Genomic DNA, 25,835 nt, shown 5'->3' with positions numbered 1-25,835 from the left:
GCTTGTCATGAAGAAGTCCATTTAGGGATAAGACACTATGTATGCTATGTAAAATTATGAAGTTTTACTGAGATTGAAGGGACAGCTTTAATGAATAACTCTTCTATGAGGTGAGAAAGTACGAAAATGTATATAATGCAAATGGCATTTAAAGACACAGACACTGCAGAGTAGGGAAACCTGCACGGCCACAAAGTTTCTTGTTAAATAGAACTGGATCAATAGTTAATTACACATAAAAACAGACCATTTTTATGAGTCACTTAAAGAAATGGCAAGAAAGCCATTTCTTGAGAGGGTTCAAAATGTCCTGACAAATTGTAATGTTGCCTTTTAAGTTCAGGTTTTGCCTTGCGTGTTGCATTTCCCTTCATGTTTGAACATGCTTCTCTAAAATCTCTGTTTCCTGCTTTCTTAGTGATATATAAAGAAAGTAGGAATCACTCAAGTCTTTTGTAAAGTACAATATGGTCATTTAGAGTTTATGTTTGAAAATTTAGGACAGAAGCTTGGAAACCACTGCGCTGCATCACATATGAGTGAGTTACCCATGCAGGCTACAGATGCAGGCTTTTGAACCATCTTCTGACAAATCCTCTGCTTTCATGATTTCCAAAGTTCATTTTAGTTTTTTGATTTTGCAGACCACAGAACAATTTCATATTTCACCGACATAAAGTGAAAGTAGGTGGTAGACTTTTCTGGACCTTATCTGTGCATGGAGAAGTTTGAAACAGGACTGAATGAAATGGTCCAAACATTATCAAAATCTTTAGATATTGTGCATTTATTTCTGTACTTCTACTTTGGCTGACTTTTTTTTTTTTTTTTTACTTAAAAAGGTTAAACGTGCAAAAGCACCAGTGTTGTTTTGAAACTAAATATTTGATTCACACACAAGTAAATGGTGTGAATGGAAGTGAGACTTAAAGCTTACAAAGACAGAGTCATACCTGACAGGTTGATATCAGTAAGTGAGTCTCTGGTGGTCGTCCCTGCAGCTGTCAGGATGTTGACAGACTGATCAGTGACATGGTTGCAGTAGCTGAGGTCCAGCTTACATAACAGGGGCATGTACCGAATGATCAGTCGCAGAGACGTGTCTGTGATGTCCAACCCTGCCAAACGTAAGTCCTCCACGTTACGCAGCTTACTCCTGTTGTCTAACTGACCTACAAAAAACCAAAATAAAAAAACATGCAAAGGAGATTAAGCAGGGAGATAAAGCAAAACAGAGACAATTTACTGTATACAAATATCATTGTCGGTTTGTCTGATCACGTGACTTTTCCTCATGTTCAAAAAAGCAAAAATAAAGACAAAACTACTAACAGCAGCTGTCTGTGCATCCACAGCACAGCATCACTTCATCTTATGTGCCAAAGAGCTCTACTATTGACTGAATCCACAATTCAAAACGCATCGCTGAGTCACAGCATCATTTCAGGTGACATGTTCCTGCATTACAATGACAATAGATACTCTAGCCGGATCACTGACTGTATATTGTAAGGTTAAAATAGTTCCTTGTCAAATAGGCCCCACTTTTGATGCATCTGCTATAGAATACAGGAACTAGGCTTCATTATGTGGTAGCTTAACCCTTTTTTGTTTTTTTAACTTGTAAACCTTTTCAGCTCTGAAACTCTGTGACACGGATAATGACTTTAATTTAGAACATATATAAACAGCTGATAAATAGGTACTGACACATTGCAGGTGAATAATATTCTGCATCCTCATTTGAGAACAAACATGGTGTTCAGATGAAATAAGTCAAAAGAACGCAGTGTGCAGAATATGATATATTAGGTTTCCTGTCCTCCATTATTAGCTCACTCATTCAGCCTCTAATAGCTGTGTCTGGTAGTCCAGACAGATAATGTGCTCGTACCTGGCCTGCTATCCGTGGGTGGTGACAGCAGGTCTCTCATCTGGGCGTCCTTCAATCCTTCGACCCACTGAACGTCCAGCATTCGCAGGAGGGGACAGCTGGAGGTGCAAAGAGCAGAGACAGCCACCCAGGAGCATCCTGACAGAAGCAACACACGTAGACCTGCACAGAGGGCAGGATCACACAGAACCTTATACTCACTATACAGACTTTTTAAGATGTAGCACAGGCATTACTTTGTTTGGTTTTTTTTGTTTGTTTGTTTTTTTTCATGCTAACACAAGCAGTAACTACAAAAGCCAAAAATATACTGTTTATTCATTATTCATCACAATGTAGAAATGTGACCTAATTGCCAGTTTTCCTTTGTTTCAAGACTTTAACCTCATTTGAGGTCACAAATTAAAGTAATCCAGATGCAGTCAATGTTCTTCGATGCACAAATGATGATGATGAAGATGATGATAATGCAGCAAAGAATTTTATGGGCAACCAAATCTTCAGAAACTGGCCATGCTGTCTCTTATTTTGTTTTTTAAACATTACCTGAAACAGTGATAATCGTATTAGACAAGTGTGTTTGCTGAAAGAGTCATGGTAAGAATTTTATTCTGAGCTACACACACATTAGGTTTTGTAACTGTAACTGCTGGCTTAAAAAAGAAAACAGTGCTCTTCTAAACACTAGGGCTGTGACGATATTCTTTTTTTTCAGTTCAGTTCCATTCTGATTTTTTTTTGCTCATTTTTCTTCAATGAGGAAAAAACAACGCAGTAACCAGATCATCATTCGGCTGCTATAATGCCCAAGAAGACAAGTAAAAAGATCAATAAAAACAATAAAAATGATTTAAAAAATTTATAGTGGATTAATTTTATTTATTTGAAAAAAAAAAGTTTTTTTTAACAAAGTAAATTGATTGTGAAAGCGTGAGGCAAAAAAATCTCGATTTTTGATTTTTCGATATGATTTTTCCACCCCTACTAAATACCCATTTAATGACTCAAACTTCAATCAACTTTAACATCTGCCCACTGTTTTCAATCCAAAATGAAGCCCTTTTCCAGTCACTGAGAATAGTCATTGCTTTGAGAGGTTTTTCTGGAATCCTGTGATGAACTGAAAACACATCCACCCTGAAATAATGTTCGTATGGTAAATCCCTCAAAAAATACAGTCAGTCACACCGCTACAGGGTCATCACAGCCTCGCAGAGCAAAACCAAATGCAATCCCACTCAGTGAGAGTGAAAAGCAAATAATGCACCATCTCTGTGGCTTCAGCAGCTTCTTCTAGCTTTGCTTTACTAACATGCAGTATAAGGATTGAGGGAAAAGCTAAATATAACTACATCTGAAAATGTATGCTTCTTACTGTGACCAGTGGAAACTTCACACCCTCCTGTCTTCAGTAAGTCAAATACTGTATGCTTTTAAAAATCTGAAGTTTGTTTATGGGTCAAATTGTGAAAACCATCCGACCCTCCCTTCTAAGGTACATTTTTCTTCTACCTTTTTTGTTTTGATGTGGTAAATAATAAGATGTTTTTTTGGGAGGATTTTTTCCTCTATTGCTTAAAATCCTCTTCACACCCTGATTGCAGAAAATAAATTAAATGCTCAAACAGATATATAAAAACAATGTAGTCACCTGTGGAACAGACAAGACTGAAAAAACACTCAAATTATTTTACTGGACCTAACCTAAACGACTGGATGGCGATATGTCTATCATATCAACCGCCACATGTCCCTCCCCCATCAACTCCTCTGTGCATGCCCCTCTTCATACACTTTTTAATTGTGTATTTTCAAAATGTAGCTTGCTAGAACCATTTAGCAGGATCTTCTCCCCTACTTTTCAATACACAAAGTTCTTTATTAAAACTCCACTGTTAGCTTTTTTCAAGTTAGTATTGATAAAATCAGCTGTTTACCAGGGAGCCTGTTGATGAGCCAGCTGAGCTGTTTCTTGGATATGTTGGTCCAGCTGAGATCCAGCGCTACAGGCTGTCTCCGGATGATCCCGCTCAGCATAAGAGGTGTGATGGACTTGCAGCGGTTCAGATTGATGTGCTTCCACAGTCTCTTGTCGCAGCACCTGGTGAGAGAAAAAGCAGATCGTTTCTGAAGGTCACCATCTGATGACGTGACGTGAACGTGCATTTTCAGGTGGACTTCTACCCACCATCTGTTCCAGGTCCGGCAGACACGCATGCAGACACAGAGATCTCTGTGAGTGAGGTGACTGAATACGCTCATCCAGGTCTCTCGCCGCATCGCGTGAGCTTCGCCGTCATTCAGCAGCAGTCTGTCAGGTGGGGGGCTGATGGGAGGCGGCCGAATCACATGGCGCTCCATTTGGATGCATCTTGGCGGTGACCGGCGAGGAAGTGGCCGGGGGCATATCGGTGTGATTGGAGTGCTTCTACCCCAGCTGATTGGTGAGTAACCGTGTGGTGTCCCGTTCACCTCGCGTCCTCTGTGCCGCAGCCAGTCCCCCAGATCGCTGCTGCCGTTATTAAGAGGCCATCTAGGCTTCTGGTCTTCCACCTCAGTCTCAGGCTCAGATTTTACCGGCTTGTGATTCTGATTGGTCAGACAATCTTCTGTTTTCAGTGGTTGCCTGTTCTGATTTACTAAACCTTCCTCTATTTTAATGGCTCTACGGCTCTGATTAGTAGCTGAGTCATCTGTTTTTAGAGCTTTACGGTTTTGATTGGTCAGAGAATCTTCGTTCTTCAGGGGTCTGCGATTATGGGTGGCTGAGCCATCCTCAGTCTTTACTAAAACGTGTTTTTGGTTGCTCAGAGAGTCTTCTGTCTTGGAAATCTCCTGTTTGAGCTCTTTGCTTGCCTCTTTGGGAAGACGTCGACACTGATGGCGAGCTTTAACCTGAGCGGAGCTCCTCTCCTGAGTCTCTCCTGACTCACCGCTCGGTCCAGCTCTGGGGGAGTTGGAGGACGAATGATCACTTTCTCTAGCCGTGGCTGTTCTCAGCAGTGGATTTAAGAGGACCTTAGTTTTGTCATCTGCACAACTCTCCCTCTCTTTTTTCACTGCCTCCTCCTCCTCAATATCATCTTCTTGCACCTCATCGCCATACTCAGTTTTCTCTTTAAAATGCATCACATCCAAGGACAGCCCATCTTCTTCACGATCCTCCCGTTCCTCATCTTCATCTCCATGATCATTCTCTGTCTTGATTTGCCGCAACAGCTTCAAACTAAACAGGTCATCTGGTTTGGAAAGTTTTTTCTAAGAAAGAATAAAAGAGAAACAACGACCTTTACCAAACTTTATTTTCAACTTATTAAAATGTTCTTAAATGAGGCACAAAGTTGATTTAAAGTGTGGACATACAACTGCAATATATTAGCTTGAACTAAAAATGGAGGAAAAAAACATTGAATTCTCTGTCAGCAATTCAGCCGAGTCGACCCAAAGTTGTAAAATTGTGAAGTGATATATTTTTTCAACGCTCTAACTCCCCATAAAGCAATTTACTTCCTAGCTTTAACAGACAGGAAATTTTGGAAATGCAAAGCCAACAGTAAAGTTATTAACTTGCATGATTGTGCTTTTTGCTGACTTCTCCTCTTCTCCTGTGTCTTTGCTTCCCTTTTTGTTCCTTTTAGTCCCTGCTTCATCCTACATCTGCAGAAATTTCTGTTTATTCTACAGTAATATGTCTACCTGCCTCTCACCTTTAGTCTTTTATTTCAGTTCTTCCTCTTCCTTTTTGTTGCTTAATACCATGGATTGTTACAGTCTTAGCAACGAGAACTGCGGGCCAAATGTTTACCTAATAGCAGTCTTCATCCCCCGGTTCGGGGGAGCAGAGTGCAGCGGAGCACCTCAACTTCATATAACTAAACTTAAAATTCATTAAAGTGAAGCGTTAAAACCTTTCATGATATGCCAGTGTCGTTTTCAGACTGTTAAATTACATAGAAACAGATCACAATGAGATGATTATAAAAGTAGCCGGCTTATCTACTTTGTTCTGCTGAATCTGTTAAAGCCCCCAAATTACACAATAAAAACAGATTAGTAGTAAACCAACAACTTCCATGTCCACTTTGGTAAAATGTGAAGGGGGTGCCTTTAAGCTTTTAGCCTAAGCAGCAATACACTGATATTAGTTTTGATTGTCAAAAAGAGTGTTCGTAACTGTATTTCACATTGTTTTACTGTGATTATGCGTTTGCTGTTGTCAGATGACAGAAACAGTAACATAAGCCCTTTTTTGACTATGTGGCATTGTGTAAAAAAAACACAAACCTGGTAACATGATTATGAGGAAATAAAGCCAACTCACCTTCTTTTTTACAAGGACAGGCTCATCATTAGTGTCAAAAAGTTTCCTTTTTTTCCTGAGTGGATTGTCCTCCAGTCTTGGTCGAGGCACAGCATCCAGAGACAGCAGAGGTGGGCGTTTCTTTGGAGGCTCCTCATCGTTTCTTTTGGAGATGACGTCCCGCTCTGCCTTTCTCTTCACTGCAGATGTGGTAGTCAAGGCGGGAACAGTTGCTGTAGCCACCGTGGGTGAGTCAGACTCGTCTTTTGAATCCCGATTCAAGCGTGGTTCTTTTAGAAGAGAGCCAGGGAGGTTTGACGCATACTTAAATCCTGGCCCCCTTTTTTGCTTTGAGGCCAAAAATTAGAAGAAAATAGTGTAGGACTTTATTTTTCTGGTTACAAGGCACTTAGATAAAGTAAGCTGTTGAAAAAAAAAAAACATCCATCATGCAGACACATGTAAACTAAAGAGCATACTGATGCTTACTTTCCCTGTTTTCCCTGCATGGTTACACTTTGGGCATTCCCAGCAGTTTGGCAACTCATCATTAACTAATCCGTTTGAGTCTTTAACCTGAACAAATAAAAAAAACACACACACAGACTATTAGAAAGCATTTTGCTCTAGTCCACAGCTTTTTCCACATTGTCTACTGTGCTAATATTTAATGCATAATACTATCAAGAAAGTTACCTTGAGACAGTTAGGATGAACTATCTCATTGCAGATGGAGCACTCCATGAGCATTAAATTAAATTTCTCCTCCTCATTTTCCACTGTGTCTTCCTTTCCAGCCTCCCCACAGACGAGACACACCGCTGTGTGGGGCAGGACAGGCTGCAGAAAGAAAAAACACATGGGAGAAGATGCTGCATGAGATCGTAAGTCTTAGCTGCTGATGGGGATCTTTAAAAGGGTTTGTGCAATGTTTTGTGTATGCTTGCAGTGAAGTAATATTATGAACTTTTTTTGAAAGATAAGCAAAACAGATTTACAACATTTCATTGTCAAGACATGTAACGAGATTATGAGATGACTTGGCAAAGAACATAATCTGACTGAAAGTTATATTGATGTGACAACAAGCCTAAGAATGTGGTGATTCACTTAAATATGGTGCTATAGTTGACATAAAGTTAGAAATTCACATTGACCATTGTTTCAGTTTGACATTTTCTTCTATTTGCAACCCATTCGTTCTGAGCCCAGCATGCTTACACTAAGCAAAAAACTAACACTTTTTTAAAAAAATTACTTCAATTAGATTGCATAAGTTGTGTTTTCTTGGCTATATGCTTCTGCTTTACCTGCATTAATCTGTCAATTTCCAAACAGCTGTCATAGAAAATCCCCACCATGTTTTACTGTAGAGGTATCGTTCCCAGTTCAGCCCTTGTTTACTCAGAACAGAGGATTTCGCTTCTCATAGTCTGAAAGTCATCAGGGAGCTTTTTGGCAAATGCCCAGCAAGCTTCCAGGTGCCTTTTAGTGGCTTCTGCCTGATTACTCTTCTACAAAGGCCCTGCTACTGGAGCGCTCTTTCAGTTGTTGTTTTTATGTAAAGGTCTCCCTCCTTCACAAATAATCCTTAGATCTCATTCATAGTAATGATGGACAAATTATTTAGCTGTCTGATTGGGGCTCTTCCCCTCTAATAATTCTGTTTATGTTGGAAACACACACACTTCCTTCAGTTTATAGAGATATAGAGCCAAGTGTGCTGATTTCCCACAGCTTTTGTCCTCATGTTTTTTGGGTTTTTTTTGTTTTCTTTTGTATAAATTGAAAGAGTGCTTCAAATTTGTTTTCACTTCAGTACTGTGTGTAGACTGATTACAGCACATAAATGAATAGTATCACATTTCAGAACCTCCTTTGGGTCTGTATTCTACTTTAGACGCTGTGTATGTAAACCTCAGAAGAGTAAGGCCAAGAGAAACTGAGTAAACCGGTGGCTACGTTAAACTCTCTTACATCTTATTTCAAGTCTGTACCATCATCTGCCTTACAAAGTTTCTCTAAGTTTCTGTCCATGGTACTGAAACATGCAAGCACAGCCCAAAACAAATGCGTTCATGACACCAAAGTGAGTCCAGCTTCCTTCCTTTAGAAAAGATATACAACATGTATCGTAGGAAATCTTAACAAATGACATCGCTGCATTTATGTATGCTGGCCTTATTAGTAATATTATAAATAAATGACATCATTAGTTTTATTTTATTGACACTGTTTGTGCTGGACTGGCGACCGGCCCAATGATTGCTGGGATACGCTCCAGCTTCCTCACAACCCTTAATTGAACTAAGCAGTAAAGAAAATTAATGAATTAATTTTTTTTATACATCTCTAAAAGAAAGGATTTAGAAAAATAATATAAAGGAATAGTGTGAGATTTTGAGAAGACTGGTTACACAGACATACAACCAGATCTAAGGCTATAGATAAAGAAGTTATTCTGGATTATCATAAAAGCAAGAAACTCTGCACAAAGATTTAAAAAACGTTTTAAGAAAAAACGTATGTTGCTGATTTAAAAAAATAAATAAATAAATGTGCACAGAGAGCAAAAGGTTATTTTAAGAAGAATAAAGTTTTAGCAAGGTTTACATGTTTTAACTATTTCTTGATCAGTTGCATGAACTTCTCCAGTGGTTGCTTGGCAACTCATTGGGACATAAGGGCACATGGAAATGACCTGGAAAACAAAGTCAAAACTATTTATAATGTGTTAATTAGAGTTAGTGTTTACCTCAGCACTTAGCTAAATCAGCTGTTTCCAGTCTTTGTGAAGAGATATGCTAATCACGTCCTAAAGGCACCTTTTTATTCAACAGCCATAAAAATCCAATCAATCTTCTCATGTCAGACAGAAAAAAAAATGTCAAACATCATGTATAAAACAGGAAAATAAACTCCAAACATTGGGTACTTACAGCGATGCACTGCCTCATGATACATGACTGTTTCATTCGCCCTGGCCCGCCAAACTTCTTCATGTCCTTACAAAAGTGGCACTCTCCGCACTCTGTCCGCAGGCATGCCTCACACTTTCGACAGCGAGTCCTTCTCCTCCTGGCACCAGATGTTCCCCGACTGGCTGACAGCTTGACTGCTGATGCAGGAGATGCAGCCATCTTAGGTTTTGGCCGGTTAGGAGGCCGGGGCTAAAAGGATGAAGAAGTTACAGTATCAAGTACCTAAAAACGATAAGCCAAAAAATATTCCACAGAGATCTTGATCGCAGAAAATATAGAAAATAGGCAGCTGCATAAAAAGCTTTCAACTAGATATATCTGGTAAACATATATTTTTTAAATGTGCTGCAAGTGCATTAATATAATGACATCATGCAGATGTTGAAGGGAGTTTAGTTTGCTCTTAGCCCTCACAAGAAACGTCAAACACCTCAAAGAGTGAATGGCTAACAAATCATTACAACACGCATGGTTCTGTATGTAGAACACTGCCTTTACATCACCAGGTTATTGTAGCCGTACAGAAACTAATTAAAAAGAAAGCATATTGATAAAAATGCACATTACGGAACACAAACCTGATCCAAACACACTGGGTATAAACGCATTACTCATGGCTCTCACTGCACAGAAAATTAAAAAAAAACATACACACACATCAAAAATGTCCCTGAAGGCGCCTTCCAAATTTAGCACCTCACTTGCGTGCATGTTTCTACTTCAAAGAGAAGCTACACTTATGGCTACATCTCACACATGCACCACTGAGACCTATTATTCACTGTTTTCACTGTTACAGGGCACACACTCTGATTTACAGCAATACACATTATCAAATTTTGCTGGGCAATGAAGAATAGATGCTTTGATCAGCACCATTATTGTTTCTATGATATAAAATCTGCTCCCTCTCAGGCTCAGAGCCAAACCACAGCAATGTGTTGTTGTTTTTTGTGTTTGTTTAGTTTGTTTGCCACGAAAACGGCTCTGAAAACACTGCCAGCGATTCACATTGGACAATAAGTGGCAGTGTGACATAAACAAGAACAAGGGCTGGAAAAACACTGCAGTTCTTGGGAGATGAAGATCGGGATTCTTTAGTTACATCGGCAGTGCAGATTTTCCTGGTGTCAGCATAGCAACAGCCACATCCCATTCCCTAACAGAACACTGTATGACACACACTCACTTGTAACCAATGAGAACTGTAATGAGAGCCTCTAACAGGAAAAGTGAGCGGACTGAATCTTAGGCACACTACAATCATTTTATTCTAACAATAGCCACAAAATAGACAGAAAGAGGCAGTCAGATATGTGGTGAGCAGACAGGATTAGAGGGCAATATTGGGGAGGGGGGTAGGGCTTGTGCAGTCTGCGCTGGACTGTTGTGGGGGTATGCATAGGGATTAACAGGAGGAGGAACACTGAAATGAGACCAAATAACCCACCATAAGAAATCCAGTCTAAGCAGATACTCCCTGATCTGTTACCCACCTTTTCCTGGGTGGCGTGAAGCATTTGCAAGTTAATGATACGTGCATCATACTCTGTCCTCGGTGTATACCTGTTACTTTATTTACAGGTACAATTTGCAAAATAATAAAACAAGGAAAAACACTGATTAATGTCCATATTGTCCATTAATTCCCTGCTTACCCCTGCATACACCCCCCATCTGATATGTGGGTGATCCCTAAACCCTAATCCCTAAATTAATATAACCAGACAACAATACGATCCAAAACTTCCTTTTGCTGTTTCAGGCATTGCTTTTTTGTTTGCTTGTTTTGCTTTTAGTGAAACAAATATGGCAGTTAAACCTACAGCAGTGTGTTTCTGAAGAGATGAACATCACATATATGATCTCTGAGTAGTAATAAGGACGACACGTGACCCGGTACTGATGTCTCCGCACTTTAAAGCTCATTCAGCTGGAGAACAATTTGAAGAAGACTCAACTTTCTAAGAGTCACTTATCATCACATCAAAACACCCCCTGAAGACGGCTGAAACTGATTACAGGATGCACAAATATTGTTTAAAATTGTTTCATTACAGCAGAACCAACAGCTGAGAGCAACAATACTTAAGAGAGCAGATGCATCTTAAAATCTATGAAATGACACACATAATCCACTTTTGTGCTGTCGCATCTCTAACATGATTTCTCTTCACGTGGACAGGACTTACTCTGATAAATCCAACAAAAACAAAAAGAAACTCAACAAACTGGATCAAAACCCTACAACAGCATCAATCAATTAAAAACAAGATGTTAATACAACGCTGCACACACACATCGTTTCACAGTAAACTGATTCAGGAGTTGCTCAGATTCAGCTTTAAAAAAATGATTTAAAAAAAACATCATATTAACGTTAATATTAGAAAATTTCTGCCACTCAAAGAACAGGTGTATTAAAGTCATGGGGCTGAAACTTGGGAACTGATCTGTGATATTTATTCAAACAGAAAGATGCACACAATCATCTGCAGTCAGCGTTTTTGAAACTCATAAGCAGCCATGGACTTAATGTAAGGGGGTGTGGTTCAGAGGTAAGCAGTGTAACAGGACAAATATTTAAAACACCAAAAAACATCTGTTTTCCTGGTAAGCAAATCCCATCTGATGCACACCTGAGATGTGCCGTACACTTCGTACGTAACACCTCCAATGAAAATTAGACTAATAGCTTTTTTTTTTTTCAAAGTAACACAAACCGGCATAATAATCGTTTTTTAACTCTGTGCATCACTTTCACAATCAACACACTGAAGAGTCCTCTCCAACATCCTGAAACAGCCAACAGAAGGTCTGAGCAAGAAAAACAGTCTTCTTGTAGTGCTGGATTTACCTGATTAAAGCACAAGCATGCTCTATGTCTCCCTCTCTCACACACAAACATCAAACCTCTAAAGACAAAAAAAAAAATCACAAACCAAAAACAGAAGGCAGAGTAAATCAGTGCTTTTGTCTAAAGGTAGCTCCCATTTCCTTGCTGCCCTGTGATGCTGCACACTGCTCTCTGTATGACACCAAGCATTCCTCTGGCTGCCTCACTATTGCCTGCCTGCAGGGCTTCTGTGTGCTAACCTGCTCAGAGTCTGAGTCGTAGTCCTCATCATCAGCACTCAGCGACATAGCCATGGCTTGTTTTCAGACACCGTCCAGCTCACAGCAAACTGACATGGCTGCAGTCTCCTCCTCCTCCTCCTTCTACTCCTGCTACTGCAGTCAGGCCTACAGCCCTCCCTCTTGCTCCAAAGCTTCACAATACCACAAGCAGATGTAGGAAAGCAAGCCTGCCTCATTAATATGGATTGGCTCCCTGGAAAGGAGGAGGGATTCTAGGAAGCAAGGAACCAATAGGAGGCTGTGGTGCATCAGAATATGTACGAGTAGAAGGTCCGCCTCTGTCCAATAGAGAAAGATGGAGCAACAAAGGTGTTACAATATTCATGATGAGCATTGCAGGAAGAAGAGAAGAGGCGCTACACAGCCAATAGATCCAGATGGCATCTCATTACAAAAGGCAAACACAAAGAGGCCCTGCGACCAGCAGCTAGTCGGGTGGGGATGAGTGGGGTGTTATCTAAAGATCTGATCCAGAGACCAGTAGGAACTTCACTTTCATACATTCATGTAAAACACATTCCTTGCTCAAACCCCTGTTATGGTTTTTTGGTTTATTTTGCATTAACTATGTTTGTTTGAAGGATTAAATTTTCATTGAAAATTTCAAATGTGAGTCTAAATACATCCATCAAAACCACAGATTTAAGCTATTGTCCAAGCTCATTTCTTCAGATCTTTATCACACCCTGCAAGCAGGAGTGTAAGATAAAAGTGAAATCAGTAACTGGAAAATTGGAGGGGGTGGATCACTTTTTTTGTTTCCCTGCAAATAAAGCTTGGATGCAAACCCTTTTACAACCAAATGCTCAGCTCAAAACAACATGAAATCAGCCTGCTTGTGTTTACAAATGATATCATTTCACTTTCTTTAACAATGTAATGCAGCCTTATGATGCCCAAAAGGCAGAAAGTTCCACTCAGATAACAATAATTTGCCTAAGTGAAAAATGATCAATGAAACTTTCCACCTTTCTGAGAAGCAGTGAATCTACATCTATCTCCCTACATATAAACGTTTGTAAAATTTAGAGGAAATTTTTAAACCAGTTTAATCAACTAGTAAGCTGATTCTGTAACATTAAACACACAAGCAGCAAAATATTTCATTCTGCATCTGTATTGGCTCTAAAAATGTACTGCGTGATTTTACTTCATAATAAAAACATCTGTCTAACTGCTGGGCTTACAATTATTATGCATCAGTTTAGTCAAAGTTATGCAAATAAGTATCTACAACCACCGCTCCTGAAAAAGGATGGAAAGCAGGGCAGTGGGTATCAAATAACATAAAAAACAGGATCTGAAACTCATTTGAGGACAAGAGAACAAAGAAGTAAAGGGACTTGGCATTTTTCTTTTATCGCCTTCCAAGTGTGAACAACATAGTATAGATTCCACACACTGCCAATTTAGCTGAGAATACAGATCAGTGAAAAACAAACTGGGTCAAACTTGCAGAGTTTCAAACAGAGCTGTTCTACTCTATGATACTACTATACAACTGGTGTACCACAAATAACTTTCTTCCACATAACATACAACTGTACAATATATTATACCTGACAAAAAAAACACTCTTGAGACTTATAAAAGAGAACTACACACTCCAATCAGCCTTTGTGTTACAGTAGCTTATCTGTGGGAGTGGACCACATGGGTCAGCTTTTACATGCATCATACCAACCTTGATACCTGTTACCCTTTTCACAGTTCAACGGCCGACCTGGAGCACTTCTGGTAAGGAGTATACTTCTTACCAGGAGTGTTACTACTTACAGGTGTCATTCAACACCTGTCATTGGCTCATCGCTCTATATGGGTATAAAGATATACACATCGAGACAAAAAAAAGAAAAATCAAGCTAATATTTAAGGTCATGTTTAATGATGTTGTCGCTCACAAAGTTTGGTTTTACACAAACTTTTCTGTTCACTGAGTAAATATGAATGGCAAAAATGTGGAAGGAAATGAAAACAAGTGGCCTGTGTCTTACAGCAGGTGAGATATTCTTACCTTTGTCATTTTCTTCGCCCAGTATACCACAGGAAATCCAGTAATCGCTAATTTGGGGTCATCATCAGCATGTTCCTTTAGGACAACCTTAACAGGCACAGAAAACAAGTCAAACTCAAATTTATTGGAGGTTTCCTGAGTTTACTGACTGGATTTATATTGCTGTGCTTCCGTTTTTTTTTGTCTTTTACCTTCATGTCTTCTAGGAGAGCTAGAGGGTTCTCTATTCCCTCTGGAACACATTTTTTATTTTCAGGAAGTGATTCCAGTTTCTCAACCAGAGTCCTGAGTCCAGTCAACTCAAACTCAGTTAAATGGGTCCATTTACTCAGAGATACTGAAGCTGGAGAGTCAGAAGGGGTTTTGGGGAAATCTTGAGTGGTTGATCCAGGATTACAGCTGTCCTCGGAGTCAACGGATAAAACTGTTTTGAGGAAAGGGCCCTTTTCATTTTCAGGTGAACAGGGATCATTCTCAGTAGCCCCATCAAGTTTTTCTCCCTGATCATCCCGGGCTTGAGTCCCACACGAGTCCTCACTTATATCCTGATTCCTGGAATCTGAGGAGGGGCTCTCTGTCTTCCCTTTTGTCTCATAGTCTGAAACAACAAGAGCATTTGTTTAAACCATCGTTTCCTTAAGAGGATCTGCAGCATATTACTAGATTTCAGGGAGACAAAGCTGTTGCTGCAGCTTCAAAGCAATCTTCCTAACAAAAGGCCGGGTGTGGTGTAAAATGTACATAATAGTGATTCACTGACACATCACTTCAATTTAGGTATACAAAAATAACTAATTTCTTTCTTTTTTTCAATTTGTTACTTTAAATTTGTGCTTGTTTTGACTTGGATGGAAGCAACATGTAAAAAAACTCAAAACAGACTTAGTAGAGGGAGAAACTAAATCGTGAAAAACTTAACACTTAATTGGAAACATGACAGGCTATATAAAAGCTGAGCCTCCACTTTTAAAGGGGCGCTTAAAACTGTGAAAGGCCACATGGGAAAATGACTAAATTTAAGAATAATCTTTGTCAGTATCAATTGTAAAATGGTCTTTGATTCATAAAATCCAGATGAATAAAATTGGGTGTTGTTCTTTGACTCCAGGGCAACACTGTACTGTACACACACAGAAGTCAGTACAGTTGATGGCTCAGGAAACGTTCAATAAAAACACAGTTTACAGTTATATAACACAGTTTGTCCCCTGTGTTCACAAATCTGAATTATAATTACCACGCAAAGACAAAACTAAAATTCCAGCAACACTGAAGCATTTTATGGACTCCAGATATTTAAGGTGTACTGAATCAGAGTGGAAACCAGTTTTTTTCCTTTAGAAAATCAGAGGCTGCAACTTGTTATCACAGTTCAGTCATTTCAAGCACACATCCATCATGAACTGGGGATGCGATAGTTCATATGACATGAGTAACTTATTAACCAAGACGTAGAATTAATCCTGAATAATATATACACATTTTGGAACAACATACACTTCCAGCGAGATAATTTTATTCTTATTGTTATTATTTATATCTAGTGTTTGTAATGTGTCAGTGTGTCTTTTATCCACACTTTTATCCCATCACAAGGACTTGCATGTGATTTTTGCTGTACATACTGTATGTGCACCGACAATAACAAATCTTATCCTATCTTATCTTACTTATCATCTAAGTTTTCAGACTAGGCTGTACTTAAACTTTACTTACCCACTGGGTCTTTGCAGATGTCCTGAGCAAGATAGGACCGTTTGGTCAGGCAGTGTAAATATCTCTCCAGGACATACCAGCATATCTCGTAGTAAAAAGGGAAACGAAATTTGGAATGAACCTGTGAACACAGACACAAACAAATAAACAATTTTCATTTATTCAAGTTTGCAAAAAAGGAAAAAACAACAAACAAAAAAATATAATTCAAATATTACATGAGGGAAACAACATTTTCTTAATAAGAGCTCTACCAGAGATCCCCTGGCAAAATCCCAGTTTAGTTTCTTCAGTTTACAGTTAGATGCCTGTGTATACCATAATGACTTCAGACCACAAATATCTCTGACAGCAGAGCAGAGAATGAACAGCTTTACTGATAGACACAAACGACTGAAGGCCACTAAAATTGTTTCACTTCTATAATGTAAAGATTTTGCTTTCCACAATTTGATGGCTTATGTAATAGTATGTAACACTGAAAACATTTTCTATTAAACTGGTTTTGGTTTTATTTCCTTTTCCAGTAAAGCCAAGCTGATACCTCTTCTCCACTTCACATACACTCATGAACTCTTGACTTTCCTGTAGTTCTCAGAGAAATTAAACTATTCCACATGGAGTTCAAAGATCTGTAATGCAAGTCAGAGTTCAGTCACACTTTGGAAAATGCGAAGTCCAACCTTAGTCCTGTTTTCTATCTCATGGATGGTAAGCTGCATAGGAATGTTAAAGCTGTGCAGGATGTTGCCTCCAAACACCAGTGTGTCCACAGGAGTATAGACGGCATGAATCCAACCTTAATAGCAAAAAAACACAACACACATGCAAGTAAATGAGGAACAAGGAGAGATTTCATATAAATTTTCTGAGATCACTAATAATGCAGGATAGTAGCCAGCTGAAGCTTAGTGTTTCTCTTTATTCATGTGGCAGCAAATTTATTCTTGCTGGTTGCTTAAAATAACTGACAGACCAGACGGGATGAAGAAGGTGTATCCTTGTTTAAGCTCCACTCTCTGACATCCATCAGCTTGGTCCCCAAGGAAGATATCACTCTGTTTGCCAGACAGGACCCAGTCCTCATACAGTGCCAAGTTATGTGGGGTTGGAGGCACAAGCCAGAACACCTGAGGACAATAAGACGATGTCCAAACTGAGACTATTGAATTTTATTTTTAAAAAACCTAAAAATGGTAACAAAATCTATATCTTAATGTTTTATCTAAAATCACTAAATAAGGGTTAATAAAACAAAATAACATGATTAAAAAAAACAGGATTACTCACTTTCTGTCCCTTAAACACATGATACCAAACAGATGTTCCCCCAAAATCAATGTGGAAGTCTGTGTAGCAGCCTTTCACACTCATCAAGCAATACCTAGCAAGAAAATAAAGTCATTGGAAAAAAAAATATCTACATTCAGTAGAATATTGAAAATTTAAAAAAAAAAAAAAAAACTGTGCTGTTTAGAAAGCAGAAGTGATCTTATAAGTTCTAACTTATCAATAACATATTTCCATTATGAAACATACCAAGAAGTAAGTCACAGGAGAACAACAGTGTAGCAAACTGTTCACATGCTCCTCTGGAAATTAACTGAAGGACTATTAGAGACACGATTTACTCATCTAATGTGATGGCTCTGAGGAGTCCCCATGGTAACGTTTAGAGATAATAGGCTAAATTAACAAAAACAACATGTTTGCCTTACAGCAGAACTAATCTTTTAGAGATGATGCTCAAACTAAAAAAGAAATATACAAGCACTGATTTCATTTTCATTCAAAACATGTAAATTATTCACTTAAAAGCAGTTCATCGTAAAATATAAATTAGAAAAACAAAAATCAAAGGAGAGAATCAGCACAAATTTTCCATTTAAACCACTGATCAGTCACTTTATTTTAGAGAAATCTCAAATAATTAATAATAAGCTGAACATTTGAATAGTTGGAAAAACATGGAAATAGGTCCAAAGGGTTTGTACTTTTACAAGTTTGACAATATAATTTCATTTTAGGTCCTTGTTCTGCCTAATTAATGCAGATTAAAAGTGAAACTATTTTTACGTGACTGAACACTGAAGTCATTTATATGCACAGAGTTCTCAATGCAATATCTAATTTACAACAACTTATGGACCACAGGGTGTGTGTGCAACATTGTAAACAGATGTAAAGAAATATCTGTACAGAAAAGTAAAAAGTAAAAGCAATCACTGGGCTTCAAGACAGCTTTGGTTTTAGTTATGTTTCGCATCTTGTCTTTGGATGTTTTAGTCATTTCTAAACCATCCCATAATTTTTTTAATTTGCATTTTAAACAGAATTCCAGCTTTTTGAGGATGCTGCTGGTTGTTGGCTTAAAAAGCAAATCAGTTTGGTATGTAAAACCAAACAATTAATTATTTTAAGAAAAATAGCTATCTTACAAAATAATTATAAATTTGTTTGACAGCTATTATTTTTCAATTTAATGAAAATTATTATTATTATTATTATTATTATTATTATTATCATTATTATCATAAAGACATGATTTTATTGCAAAATGTATTTCTGTGAATAACTTTAATGAATGCAACTATCTACATAAGCATAACATCATTCCAACTGTTTCTGCTGTAAATATACTACAGATAAAAGAATCTTACAATGAGAAAAAGGGAAATAAAAACTGGTTTAAATTCATTTTTGTTCCAGTTCAGCTGACTGGCTGAGAGGAGTCTGTGCAGTCAGACCACAGCTGTTACAAACCATCATTTTGTGTGGTGGGAAGAAAATTGCTGCCTAGCAACAGTCAAGTGCACGAATGAGGTGAAAACACATAGTGTTCATACATGAGATGTTCTAATAGCAAGAGAAGTGGCCTTTACGTTTTCTAAATTGATGATCTAATCATATCTTTTTTTTTTTCCCCCATAGACTAATGGAGAGCTTACTGGTAATAAAAACTGGTACAAAATTCAAAGCAAAGTCTTACCTTTGGACTTTAGGGTACTTCATCTCTGAGATAACATTAGTGGCTTCTGTTTGACTTTGTTTCAGAGCTGGAGGCCACATGTTGTCCACCCAATCAACTTGATCCACCTGTAAGATCAGTTTAAACTGATTCTTTATGCATCAGTCACATCATTACCAGATGATGCATCATTGCTAAAATTTCACTGATAATCAAACTGCAAGTTTTAAATTGCATTACCACTGTAGGACGCTTGATCAGGTTCTCCAACTTAGTGTGGCTGAACTCTAAACTGATGACGTTGAAAAGTTTGTCACGCTCTTCCTCTGGTGTCTCATAATAACGGACAAACTGAGCCATGCTCATTTCAGAGCCTTTCTGGGTGCTCACATCCATAACATCCACAGAGCGCCGACTACCTGCAAGATATAAGCAGGATCTGGATGAAATTAGTCTCTAAGCTAGTGTATCATAGCCTTTTCAAAAGGAGAACAGATGTAGAAGAATGATATCAATTGCTAATTCTGTCGTGACATACAATGGATTGAACGTGAAATTAAAACCAAACCATTTTTTCCGGTTTCAGTAACTTTGATCAAGACCTGCAGCGTTATTAATGATGGTTATGATAAACCTCTCTACAAAGTCGGATAAAATGCAGCTGAGAGATTTTGTGTAATTTTGCAGAAAAATAAACAGACAGCAATTCTCACAAAATCCTCCTCCAAGCTGCAAACGACTGCAAGGTCTTATTGTCCAGTTCCCCACTAGATGGCGCAATTACTTGACTGGACAATTCAACATAATTAATAATGTAAACGACTGTGTGACAATAGATGGAAAGTTTCTCAGAAACTACAGACACAAGGAGGTGGTTATAAACACAATTTCTGTGGCCAGCTAGAAAAGAAAAGCAAACAATAAATAATGAGAAATGTGTGCAGTCTGTTACTAAACAACACCCTAAAAACCACTGGAACAAAATACCAACATTATTGCAATCATTTAAACAAATTTGTCATTGTAAGTCAATATTTTAATGTCCACATCGCTTTTTGTTCACTGTTTTAAGGCTTATTTCCGCATCTTTTTTCCAATTCTTCTACTATCTTACTTTCCTATGTGGATATTTCTTCAACATTCGATTAAAAAGTACAACTTCGACGTAAGAATTCAAGTTTACTGTTGCGTCACACTCATCAAATTGTGGCAACATCTGTATTTGTTTGGCTAATTTTACCATCAAAGTATTTTCCTGATACAAATTGCATTGTGATAGCAAAGGCTTTAGCAGAGGTGTAGTGGATCCTCAAGAAGTAGGTATACTCTCAATTTTGTAGTTGTATGTAGGTATGTTTGTAGTTGTTAAAGCAGCATCACAGGGAGTTTAGAAGTGTGTATACTCAATGCTGACTGAAACAGAAGTGGGTATACTCTGTATACCCGCGTATACCCTCGACTAAACCACTGGGTTTTAGGACACGTCAGACTACTTTTTTAAGAGCTGCTTCAGATTCTCAACATTGCAGCAACTTGTTACTTTGCCATGAAAAATTATTTCAAATGTCCCTAAACTGAACACCGCTGACTGCATCAGCTGGCTTTATTGTCCAGATCAGCAGCTGGAATATTTCTGAATGACAATATTCTTGGGTTTGTTTTAACAGGTTTATGTGTTTGTATGTGCATGTGGTTACAACATTCTACTTACCAACTAAACCTTTTATTTCACTGACTGTAAACTCTGGATCCGGCATTCTATACAAATGTAAGAGAAGTGCAAATTAGTCATGCAATAAATAACACGTTGCCAAGAGTTTAAATAAATAAATAGAATAAATTAATAGAACTCTTGATAACAAAGGTTGCGTGGTTACAAATAACAGTAATTAGCCATTAATAATGTGTTATCACACTTTTTAACGTAGTCAGTTTATTGTTACATTGCCAAAAAACATGTTTGGCGTTACAGATAGATTTTATTATTTTAAATTGTATTGATTCAATCAAACTGATTGTATTCTGCAAAAGTGCAGGAGCAATATCCTCCAAGTGGTCAATATATGAAAAAAAAGCTTCACAAAACTTCACAAAAAAAACCCAGAATCATTAAAGTACAGCTGTAATTTTAACCTACCTACAGATTTAGCAAAACATGACTGATTTGGTTTACTTCAAATTTTACTTAAAACAATTTTAACTGCCTTAAAACTGCTTTAAAATGTTTAGGAACACTAAAGTATTTGTATAACTTAAAACTGGGTGTGTCTGGCCACATTTTTATTGACATAAAGTACAAATGTAAATGTAATTCATATTAACTTAACTACCACATTTTGAAGTAATTTGGTCTAACCTTGTTAACAAAGATATCTTTTATCTAATATATAAACTGTATTATGTGCAGAAAAGGCTCCTTACCTAATCCCTAATTCCTCTTTCTCTTTAAATATGAGCGGGATCCTGAGGGCCTCTCTTTGTACATATTCATAGGTGAAGTCTGCAAGACATTAGCTTTATGTTTATATCCAAAGTATTTACATTGGAAAAAAATTATTGGGACAAAGGCATGCGTCTTATCAACCAAAAGCTGCATTTTATTCAGTGCAAAATAGTGTAGTTACGGAATTAGAGGCTGACTCAAAAGAAACATTACATGCTTTGTGTTCCTTTACCTTTGCCCTCCATTGAGTGGACAAAGTTTGCGCTGTAGCTGTCGCTGACAAGCTTTTCCTCCACACTGAAACCTCTGATGTTTGCTATTTCTTCAACATCAGACAAGTCCTCGTTCTCGTCGTACATCCTCCGGCAGATGGAGCGCTGTCATAAAAAATGACAGGATTTTCAGCACAAAACTGAGACGTGTGAAAAGCAAATTCTGTCACAAAGGCCCGCGTCTGTCTGCAGGCAGAGATACGGGATGAGGAATAAATGAACGCCCATTTCATGTCAAACTTTAAAACTGGGGCAGGGGGTCATGTTCAGGTTTTCATAGTGCATCTTACGTTGTTAGCACTGAATCGTTTTCTTCGCATCACAACGACGCTTATCAGAGAAGAAGGAGGCCACTGTCGGTATGATGTTTCAAGATAACTGTAAATTGCTTGCACTCAACTATTTGTATTTGTCTTCTTTAAACTGCTTTACGTTGGACAAAAACTAGAAATATGGCAAGAGTTTTCACGTCTAAACTGCGACAACTATCGTTTTCCTTGGTTTCCTCAAACTTGAGCAGCTTCAGTGACATGACAAATATCCCAACATCTACTGTTGCAAACGTTAGCTTAGCTAACTAATTAGCTCGCTGCCAGTCTCTCCTCATAAGCTAACGTTAACATGGCAGACATGCTACACACCAGCCTACGTCCAGATTCAGCACACGTTTCCGCGGACTGAGCCATCGTCTCTCAAAAAAAAAAACTCCAGGCAGTCAGTTTTGGAAAAGCATCCTCGCAAGTAGTAAAGTTAAAGAAGCACTTAGCACGTTTTACAGGTTCAAAACAAGGGAACCATGTTTTTGTGTATTACGTCACCGCCAGGAACCAAAACATTGTTGGACAACGTCATGGTTTGTCACTCCGCTGCTTCCAGCTGCTCCTACAGATCTGAAATATTTATCACATTTGAAGGGCGTTGTTTAAAAATGGATAGAAAATAAAAGAGTTGCCCTTTAACGATTATCATGGATGATTAAGATGACTGTTTTCCAAACAAAGCTTTTTAGAAGAGCAGCTTTAGCCATAAAATTGGAAGAAAAAACACAAAGAATTCTTATAATCCTCCCCACTCACTCTGCTTGGTTGTTTTGCTTTAACAATATTATCTTTAAAATTATCATTATTATTATTATTGTCATTACTATTATTATTATTGTTGTTGTTGTTGTTTAATGAGAATGACGATAATAATATGGTAATAATAGTTTCATACAAAATCACTCGTCACTAGATAACCCGTTTTAAAAACAAAGTGGTTATTTTAATGTAGATTAGTTTGGGACTTTTCATTATATCAACTAGCTTTAGCCCTGGGGTTTTTTGTTTGTTTGTTTTTCTAATCCAAATTAGATTTATATCACATCTGAGTCACATAGCATTTACAAACTTACAGCTGTATCACTAATAACATTTGGAATATTTTATTTGTAAATCATAAAATGGTGTCTAGATTATAGTCTAACATTTTGTTACTGAAAGAAAATTGTTTAATACTCCGTTAAAGACGTTTCTTCAGTCTTTACAGAAGCATTTATTGGACCTTTGCACACCAAATGTAGGAGTTTTATGACGGCTGTATATTTCCATATTTTCATGTTTGCATTACTTAGGACGAAAATTCAAATTACTTTTAGGTGGAAACAAACAATAGGCCTAACTCTCAGACAGTTTAACATGTTTAGTGATGATTTACATTAAAAATGTGTCGCCCTGCTCAGCTGCATTCATTCCGTGCTGTTGTATGAATGGTATCATCACTGTTCATTAAATAGAAAAAATACATTATTTTTCTCTATTTAAAACACGTGTTAGTGTCATTTCAGGGTTGTGCAGCAATCATCCTTTTTATAGAGTAAACTCTACCGACGACAGTCTACTTACTCAGTGACGGATGTTCCTCTTAGCGCGCGGGGGCTTATGGGTATTTGTAGGTGCAACCGGTCCAACACGCTGAAGGAAGTCTGTAGGGGGCAAATTGGCTTCCGCAGTTACCATCAACAAGCGAGGGTAAATGCTTTTAAAGTGTACATAGTTGGACCATCTTTCCTGTCTTGTAGCGCAAGAGTTAAGTAGAGCTCTGCTTCTCGGCCGGTGTTTTCATTGTCGGCGCAACATGAGTCTGAACGAGCATTCACTGCAAGCACTGTCCTGGAGAAAGCTCTACCTGAGTCGAGCTAAACTGAAGGCTTCCAGTCGAACATCAGCTCTGCTTTCGGGGTTTGCCATGGTAACATTGTTTCCAAACTTATCATCTTCCTCTGGATTAAGCACTCACGTGACAGTACGGGCATGTGTTTAAAGTTGTGCCTTCTGCTTTCTTCTCTTGTAGGTGGCTATGGTAGAAGTGCAGCTGGATAACAGCTATCCTTACCCACCTGCTCTCCTCATTGCTTTCAGTGCCTGCACAACTGTGCTTGTGGCTGTTCACCTGTTTGCTCTGATGGTTAGCACCTGCATTTTGCCAAATATAGAGGCTGTCAGCAACGTCCACAATCTCAACTCTGTGAAGGAGTCGCCACATGAGCGTATGCACATTCATATTGAACTAGCCTGGGCTTTTTCTACTGTCATTGGCACTTTGCTTTTTCTTGCTGAGGTGGTTCTACTCTGCTGGGTAAAATTTTTACCTGTTAAGCCCAACAAATCCAGCAATAATACAGTTTCTACAGTGTCATCTGGTGTGGCTGCTGCTATTACCTCAACCTCTATTATGATCCCCCTTGGTTTGGTCTTCATTGTCTTTGCTGTGCATTTCTATCGCTCCTTGGTCAGCCACAAGACTGACAGACAGTTTCAGGAGCTTGAAGAGCTATCTAACCTTACCAGACTTCAAAATGAACTTGACAACAGGGGGGAAGCTTCCATCCTGCAGTCTCCAAGCTCGCATTTTCCTTAGACAAGGACAGATCCTTCATATCTGTGGTGGAACTCTGACTGCTTGGGATTTCTCCAAGCCCGATGTCACAATTTTGGTTTAGGATCTTTTTTACAGGAATGAAGATGTATGTTGTCCATAGTTGTGAAATTTTAACTTTGTGGAGAGCTGTATTTTTAGAAGACTGTGAACTCACAAATGTGCCATAATGCATGTAAATTTAATATAACTAAATTTTAAATGTGACAGTAGCTTGGTTTCTCTTGCATTATGGCAGACATATGATCATTAATTTGGAATCCTGTCTGTTGCCTGCTGCATTTATGTATCTGTTTATTAGTAAATATTTCACATGTTTATATATATTATCCTATGCTTTGTGAACCACAGGTACTTACCCTGTTTTTTTCTTATTTACAGGATTTATTATGTGCTTCATTTTCATTTGTAGTTTGCTTTCTGTAATGACAAACTAATCAGCTGCCAAACCTGCAGGATTGTTAGAGAATTGCTGAATAGCTGTGGTTATGGTAAGACTTTCTTAAGCTTTGGGTGTTAACAAGGTATTTCTGATTTCATCCATGCGAATGACATGTATATAACTGGCTGTGTATACACAAATTACACTTAGTGCCATTAGCAGTTTTCACAAGTTGTTATCCTTGCACTGTAATATAACTGGCACTTAAATTTTCTGTCTATTTTATTGCACCTTCTGTAGTCTGGTCCTTAATTCATATGAATGTTTGTCTTATATTCCTCTAGAAACTGACAGGGAGCTTATCACTGACTCATGTTTATTAACATTTATGTGCTATTTTGTGCTCAATTGGTGAAAGAAACTTTGAATTTCATAGAAGCAAACATTAAAAGTCAGAGTTTGGTAATCCTCTTTTAGATTGATTGCAGAAGATGGTTTATTTTTTAGAATGATTTTCTCATCATTAATGTGTATAGAACTACACGATATTAGATAAATAAACAAGTTGACAGGTTTTCATCTATATCCACATACAGATGTACAATGTTCTCTTCACCATAGGTTTGTGACCACAAGAGATGTAATGGCAGCAGATATAAGTAACCTTTTTAATGTAATCCCTATTGTCTTGAGTCAGTTTGATCATGAACTCTGAAAGGGTCATTTAGGTGAGAGTACAGACAAGATGAAACACATTTCATTCATATGCATATTTTTATTACATGATGGAGTTGACTGAATGATCCTCTTG

General features: G+C 38.1%; 2 protein-coding genes across 2 annotated transcripts in view; one reads left to right on the top strand and one right to left on the bottom strand.

The window, feature by feature from the left end:
• kdm2bb (lysine (K)-specific demethylase 2Bb) overlaps positions 1–22,412 on the bottom strand; it is a gene marked incomplete at both ends in the record, with an annotated part of 22,831 nt that extends 419 nt beyond the window's left edge. The window contains 20 exons of the mRNA XM_079256904.1: positions 954–1,172; positions 1,895–2,056; positions 3,832–3,995; positions 4,083–5,152; positions 6,216–6,542; positions 6,684–6,770; positions 6,891–7,034; positions 9,134–9,364; positions 14,328–14,414; positions 14,519–14,925; positions 16,044–16,164; positions 16,727–16,842; positions 17,020–17,173; positions 17,334–17,427; positions 19,033–19,139; positions 19,252–19,426; positions 20,719–20,769; positions 21,433–21,511; positions 21,687–21,831; positions 22,368–22,412. Of these exons, the coding sequence (XP_079113030.1) occupies positions 954–1,172; positions 1,895–2,056; positions 3,832–3,995; positions 4,083–5,152; positions 6,216–6,542; positions 6,684–6,770; positions 6,891–7,034; positions 9,134–9,364; positions 14,328–14,414; positions 14,519–14,925; positions 16,044–16,164; positions 16,727–16,842; positions 17,020–17,173; positions 17,334–17,427; positions 19,033–19,139; positions 19,252–19,426; positions 20,719–20,769; positions 21,433–21,511; positions 21,687–21,831; positions 22,368–22,412 (3,985 nt within the window). The remainder of the gene's footprint in view (positions 1–953; positions 1,173–1,894; positions 2,057–3,831; positions 3,996–4,082; positions 5,153–6,215; positions 6,543–6,683; positions 6,771–6,890; positions 7,035–9,133; positions 9,365–14,327; positions 14,415–14,518; positions 14,926–16,043; positions 16,165–16,726; positions 16,843–17,019; positions 17,174–17,333; positions 17,428–19,032; positions 19,140–19,251; positions 19,427–20,718; positions 20,770–21,432; positions 21,512–21,686; positions 21,832–22,367) is intronic.
• orai1b (ORAI calcium release-activated calcium modulator 1b) lies at positions 21,991–25,377 on the top strand. The gene is made up of 3 exons (XM_079256312.1): positions 21,991–22,085; positions 23,786–23,955; positions 24,058–25,377. Exons 2-3 carry the CDS (start codon positions 23,842–23,844, stop codon positions 24,622–24,624), a joined length of 681 nt encoding a protein of 226 aa, XP_079112438.1. The 5' UTR covers positions 21,991–22,085; positions 23,786–23,841; the 3' UTR covers positions 24,625–25,377.
• The last annotated feature ends 458 nt before the right edge of the window (positions 25,378–25,835 follow it).

This window comes from Telmatherina bonti, assembly GCF_933228915.1.
Source record: "Telmatherina bonti genome assembly, chromosome: 17".
NCBI lineage: Eukaryota > Metazoa > Chordata > Actinopteri > Atheriniformes > Telmatherinidae > Telmatherina > Telmatherina bonti.
Note: the sequence above shows the minus strand (reverse complement) of the source record. Positions and strands in the feature narration are given on the sequence as shown.